This window comes from Manis pentadactyla, chromosome 5, assembly GCF_030020395.1.
Source record: "Manis pentadactyla isolate mManPen7 chromosome 5, mManPen7.hap1, whole genome shotgun sequence".
NCBI classification, from domain to species: Eukaryota; Metazoa; Chordata; class Mammalia; order Pholidota; family Manidae; genus Manis; species Manis pentadactyla.
Genome location: NC_080023.1, coordinates 130906522 through 130913275, shown reverse-complemented (window position 1 = coordinate 130913275; position 6754 = coordinate 130906522). Strand labels below are relative to the sequence as shown.

Sequence of the window (6754 nt, the reverse complement as noted above, 5' to 3'; positions counted from 1 at the left end):
ATACCTGAAGATGCATGGTATACAGATGGCTCCAGCCATGGACAGCCCCCAAAATGGAGGGCCATAGCTTTCCATCCTAAGACTGAGACAATATGGATGGAAGATGGTGAAGAGAAGAGCAGCCAATGGGCAGAGTTGCAGGCTGTGTGGCTTGTGATCAGCCGGGAGCCCTCCCCTATAATTGTCTGCACTCACAACTGGGCTCTCTATTGGGGCTTGTGGCTACCAACCTGGTACCATGCCAGCTGGCTGTTTGGTCACTGACCCCTTTGGGGGCAAGAATTATGGCAAGACTTATGGGCCTGTGGTCAGACCAAAATAATTACAGTATAGCAAGTGACAGGTCATTTGCCACTGGCATCTCCAGGAAATGATGAGGCAGATACATTGGCCCGGATACGTTGGTTAGAAGGAAAGCCTGCCCCTGATGTAGCCCAATGGCTACATCAGTGTTTGTTGCATGCAGGGCAAAAGACAATGTCGGTGGGGCTTGCCTTTGACCTTTGAAGAAGTTAGTAGAGCCCAGCAGGAGTGTGTCATGTGCTCCAAAAGGGACTTATACCGAGTTCCACAGGAACACGGAACATTAGCTAAGGGGCCTATACCCCTCTTCAGGTGGCAGATAGACTATATTGGGCTTCTACCTGTGTCAGAAAGATATCGGTCTGTGATGACTTGTGTGGACACAGCTACAGGACTTCTAGTTGCTTTTCGTACCCATTGTGCAGACCAACAGTCAACCAAAAGAGGCCTGGCGTGTCTCTTTGCCGCTGATTTCCGACAACAGGTGATTGAGAGTGATCATGGCACCCATTTTACTGGACATACACTGCAAGAATGGGTACGAAAGCTGGGAATGAAGTGGAAGTTTCATGTGCCATACAATCCTACCACAGCAGGCATGATAGAGAGGCACAATGGCTTGTTAAAACCCGAAACTAAAGTCAGATACCAATAGTCTGCAGGGATGGTTATTCCGCTTATGGACCATACTAAGGCACTTGAATGAGAGACCCCGTAAGGGAGGTTTGAGCCCCATAGACATGTTAACACATATGGCTGCCTCCCCCATACAACTGCAAGTACAAACCAAGGATTAATCACTGAAGCCAAGGTTTGACCACCAGAATAACATCTTGCTGCCAGCACCAACTGCACTGAACCCCAGAGACTCCATTGAGTGGACGTGGCCTTGGACCTTTTGACACATGGACCAATGATGGCTGACTCTCCTGGAACCTTGGGGACAAGGCCTGGAAGCTGGCCTCCTGTGTATTTCTGGAATAACAGCAGAATGGCCGCCAAAGGTCACAGTAGTATATCCTGAACGGCCAGAAGATAGGAGCATCTTACCAGCGAGTTTTGTTTTATCATTAAGGCCAGTGCATTCACCTCCAGTAGTACTATATATAGACCCTTCAGTAACCCCTATGGGGAAAGGAGTAAAAGTATGGTATACTAGACCTGGAAGGGACCCCCTTCCTGCTACAGTCCTATCACAGGACCACTCTCATGCATGCATGCTACCTGATGGACAAGATTTGCCTATGTTGGTGGCCTTAAAACATGTTCCTTATTGCCCCTATAGTCTTTGTGGATTGGGAACTTCCTCTGGCTTGAGGATTATTTTAATTTTTGTTATTTGCAACCTCCTTTGGCTTGAGGATTATAATAATTTTTGTATCAAAATCTTGCTGTATCTTAATTTTTATTATCTCTAAGTTGTTGTTATCCTCTGTTGCTATTGTGGAATCTGGTTACAGTGCTCCATCTTTCTCACACAGGGACCATTGCTGAAGATTGGAAGTGTGTAGATTGTAAGGCGAGAATCCTAGATGGGTGGAGTGTGGGAAAGTTGGGGTCCCTATGGCCAGGATCCTCACTGAACTTAAACCACCTGATGTAACTGGCCTGTTGCTGTGCTGCCGCTTCCACACCTGTAGGCAATAAGCTACTGTTGGGCTATATAGAGAGCTCGGCCCAGTGCTCTGTGGGGAGGCAGAGATGGTAGTGCTCGTCCTACCGCTGGAGAACAAGCTGGATAATAAAACCTTTCACCCCAAGAACGTTTTGCTGTCGATTCCTTTGGTCACACTGAATCCCTACTGAACTTGCCCAGGGCTGAAACCCATTGGCAAGTCACAGTCCTAGCAAAATGAAGCAATATCCAAGCAGTTATTGACTCAAATATATGGGATTTAATTTTAAAATTACATGGTATTTATATTTTAAAATGTAAAATTATAATTTTGACATATTTCCAAAACCAATTTTCCATTCATTGATCCAACGGTTTTTGAGCTACACCAACAACAATTTCTTATGGTTCACCCTAAATCTACATGACTTTTGGGATGAAACACTGGCTTTCTTTGCCGTTTGCTCAATGGAGCTATTAGGGATCCATTTTCATTAACATTATATAGATGGCCAGCTGTGGGACATTGGCCAAGTTCTTTAGTTCTCTTGAACCTTTTTCCTCCTCTAAAAAGTAAGGGGGTGAGGCTAGATTCCCTCTAACTCCCCACTAGGACATTCTGTAGCTTATTGGAAGACTTGCCCATCTAGGCTGACTTGGCGGCCTGCAGTCCAGGTAAGTAAAAGCAGAAATCAGCTTATAGAAATCAGCTCTGCTAATATGAAGGGATTTAAGAGCATATTAAAAGAGAGTGCTCCAGCAAATTAAATATTCAAAGTGAAGAAGCCGACTTTATTAAAAGTCTGTCATCATTTCGAATGCATAATTTTAGCATAAATAGTCCAGAAATATTCATTTAGTTTGCTGTGTGCTATTGTTAATAAAGGGGGTTCTGCATCTAGATTTGCTGTACATCATTAATAAATGAACCATAGAATGCAAATTATAATTATTTTGAATTATCTATTTACTGTTTACTTGCATGTAACTTTACTCTTCTGAAATGGCCTAATAAAAATTTGGGATGCTAAATGACTGCATCATCTGCTTTCTCTGTGTATTTGCTGAAAATAATTAGTTATATTAATTGGGGGACTTTCTTTTCCTTTAAAAAAACTAATGTGGGTGAGGGTTATGCTTTTTTCTTTTTTCTTTTTTTTTTGGCCAGGGTTGTAGTAAAATGTTGTTTGCTCTAAAATTAGTAAAGTAAACCTTTGTATATTACCATGGAATCAAATTGGTATAATGATTTAATATAACAACTAAATAAAAGTAACCTCAGTGCTACCCTTAGACCCAGACAAGACCCCTGCCCTGGCTTCTCTGTATTATGGAATCGGTTCTGTCCCTTTTCTGACCATGCCACTCAATACTAGGCGATGAAGCTCCAGGGCCTGGGGATACACTTACCTGGAGCTTATGTGCACACACACACACACACACACACACACACACACACACACACACACACACACAAACACACCCTTCTAGAACACACTCCAGGTCCTACCATCCTGACATTCCCTGCTCAAAGGGCCCAAGCTTCTTTCCAAGGTCCTCAAAGACCTCTTTCCTTGGTGTTTCCTGTAAGGCTATCACCAGCGTGCTCATCCTTAGGCTTGAGGAGTGGCCAAGAGGAGGCTGAGGTGGAGAGGAGAGAGCTGGCATTTGTGGACTGCAGAGACACACACATCCTTACCTATGTGTGAGGCCCCTTGTAGTGCAGGACTGAGCTTGGGGTCAGAAATAAGGGGGTAGGCTGGCAAAGGAGTCAGAGAACTAAATTCCCCTGTAGCTTTCCAGGATCTTATGAAGCTACACTGGTCAAGGTAAGAGATAACATATTTTATTTACAGCTTGTCATCTTGATTTATAATAGTTTAATATTTTGACAGATGATATCAGAACCTTCATTTGTATTCTTGCCCTGGACCTGGCAAATATGTAGGGAAGGCTGGGTAACATATAATTTTATACTGCCAACCTTTGAGTGGTCTGTTTCTCTTGCTAATGATCTATTTACCAGTTTAAGCCATACTGTGCACATAAATAAGTGAAGTTAATGACTAAGAAACCAAAAGAAGTGAAGGGTAAGAGCCTCCAGAAACTCTACAGTTTCTTTTTTTCTGCTCTATGGGTTTTTCTTTCTTCAGGAAGCTTCTCCCCCAAGTTGGTGATGATGAGGATGATAAAAATTGTTTAGTATGTGCTGGGCCTGCTTTAAACATTCATACGCATTAATTAATCATTGCGACAGCAGCATATGTGGATCCTGCAGTAACCTATTTTACATGAGGAAACCTGGACCTCAAGGAGGTGACTTGCTAGAGGTCACACAGCTGGGCAGTGAAAGGGCATTTGAGCCCTGGAGTCTGGCTACAGTCCACTGGGCTATGTCTGCACAAATACCAGCTTTGCAGGCAACTAGTTAGCAACCTTCCCCTCTTCTCCACTAGTAAGGTCACCTGCAGCAATAACTACATCCTTAGGGCAGGAAAGATTTTCAAGTCAGGGCTGAGTGCAGTTGCTTAGCAGTTCGGGTTTGGTGTGTGTGTGTGTGTGTGTACGTGTGGTGTTTTGTCTTGCTTTTAAGCGCGGGTAGGAAAACAGGCTTAGCACAGGGCCTGGCAGTTAGCAAATCCTGGAAGAAGGGAGGGAGACGTGGCTGGAGAGAAGGAGAGAATGCATCTTGTAAAATGAATGCAGTTTGATAGTAAAGGTAAAAATGATCAAGTGAATTGCTCAGCCCTTACCCTCTACCCAGGGAGGGGAGGAGGAGCGGCTTCTGACTTGGCCCTCAGAGGAGCTCCTTCCCTGGAGGGCCAAGGTCTCTCGGGTGAGAATTCTCAAGCTGCGGGGGCGGTAAAGCCAGAGTCAGGGCCGAGAGGCGGGAACGCCGAGCCCAGGCTAACTCCTGCGGAGTCACTCCCTCCACCCACCCGGAGAATCGGCCCGCGCTTCAGCAGCGGCCCGCTACACCTTCCAAGTCGCTCCGCCTCCGCCCCGCCCTCCCACTCCACTGCGCCCTTCCCGCCCACTCGTGGCACCCCGCCTCCGCCACCTCCTTTCCACTGCGCTCGCCCCGCCCACTGTCGGCGCGGCGGTCGGGTGCAGAGTTTACGCGCGGTGCCTTGTGGGCCGTCGCCTAGGCCAACCCAGGAGCCCGCTTCCCTGAGGCTGTACCGAGCGGGCGCCAGGAGGCGGCAGTGGCGGCGGCGGCATGCACCGAACCTCAGCGCCGTCCGCGCCCCTGGCAAGCCCCGATTACTACGAGAGGCTGGGCCGGCTCCAGCACGGCCTGCGGGACAGGTACTGCCTCTCGGGGCGGGAGCGGGGAGTCGTCTCGCGCCGAAGGTCAACTGGTGCCGGATCCCGTGTTTCTTTCCACTCCGCCCGCCGGTGGGTCCCCGGGGTCCGGGTCCGCCCGGGACTCCCCTAAGCTCCCGGTGGGGCCTGGAGGACCAAGTTTTAAGAGACACCCCACCCCACCCACCCCACGTCCAGCCCTTCCTGGAGGAGGTCTCCCGCTTCTCTGATTTTGCCCAGAAGTGTGAGTGGGAATTCTCCTGCCTGTCACTGTCCATCAAGACTTGTGAATTTCTCCAGTCCCCTTATATAATACGCCTCCTCCCCAGGTCATCCCTCCCTGACAGCTGCATTACATCAGTAATGACAGATCCAGGGACGCAGGCAGGAGAGTGTCTGTGTTTGTCAAGCAAATGCCATTTTGAAATGCTGGACACTTTGCGGGGGGGACCTAACACTGGCCCGAATTCCAGCGAAGGGATGACATTTCCAGCAGGGGAAATCCAGCTTCCATAGAATTCCTAACACCTTGATAAGACATGAAAGATGAGAACCATTGAAAACAGCTACATCTAAAAGCACATAGAGAAAATTATAAGGCAATTTACTATAAATAACCACATAAAAGATAAGTTGTTGGAACTACCATTTAGCTGCTAAATTAATTGGAGTTGGAAATCTCATTAGTTGACAAGAAAGGAAATAGATTTTTGGATCTCTTGATAACAAAATGTTTAATGAGTGTTAAAAGTTACAAAATCATTTTAGTGGAGAGGAGAGCTGTGTAACAATTCTAAAATGATGACAATAATTACATGTAAAGGCAGAAGTAAGTGGTTTTGAATAGAAATTATATTAATCTTATGCCAGATTTAATTCTTGTCAAATAAAGAGTATCTACAACAGACATCCTTAATTGTCCTCACTATATTTTACTCCGTAATCCTTTTCTACATCCTTTTTTCTGTCTGACACCACACACCCAGAGACCTCCTTACCTTCAACTTAAAAAAAAAAACCACTTCCTGCAGTACCTTCTCTGTGCCAAGTATCTATTAAACCATTCTCTAACTTACGTGACCTTATCATTCTTAACAAATGTCTAGGTAATGGCTGAAGTGACTTGCTCCCTGCCCACACAGAATTCCAGGAGAACAGGAACCCTGTCTAGGTGAATCTGTACATCTGTAAAAAAAGTACCAGAGGTGGGAAAGGGGCTTGATAAATGTTTGTTGAGTGAGTGGAAAAAATCCCAATGTCAGTCAGGAGTTATGAATGTCTTGTATAGAACACTGTAGCCACACATTGCCACTAAATAAGGACCACTTTTCAGTCAACCAGGAAAAGTAGACAGTGTGCTCTTTCAAAGTTGGTACTTAGTGTCTTCACATACCTGATAATTACAAGACAAGACATTGCTTTGTGCATCAGTACACTTAAAGTGCTTTTTGACTGTGTTCTGTTAGAAGAGTCACTTAGTCACCCCAGGTCTTTAGTTATTTGTACCCAAGTTCTAATTTTAAGATGTTA

The 6754-nt window shown here is 45.8% G+C and overlaps 1 protein-coding gene across 7 annotated transcripts in view; it reads left to right on the top strand.

The window, feature by feature from the left end:
• Positions 1-5013: 5013 nt before the first annotated feature.
• KIZ (kizuna centrosomal protein) overlaps positions 5014-6754 on the top strand; it is a 146518-nt gene continuing 144777 nt past the window's right edge. For 2 of the 7 annotated variants that reach the window (XM_057502668.1, XM_057502669.1), the window contains exon 1: positions 5016-5317. In XM_057502668.1, the coding sequence (XP_057358651.1) occupies positions 5139-5317 (179 nt within the window). In that variant the 5' untranslated portion in view covers positions 5016-5138. Of the gene's footprint in view, positions 5318-6754 lie in introns of all 7 variants that reach the window. The other 5 variants (XM_057502671.1, XM_057502670.1, XM_057502672.1 and 2 more) reach the window with 5 other exon arrangements.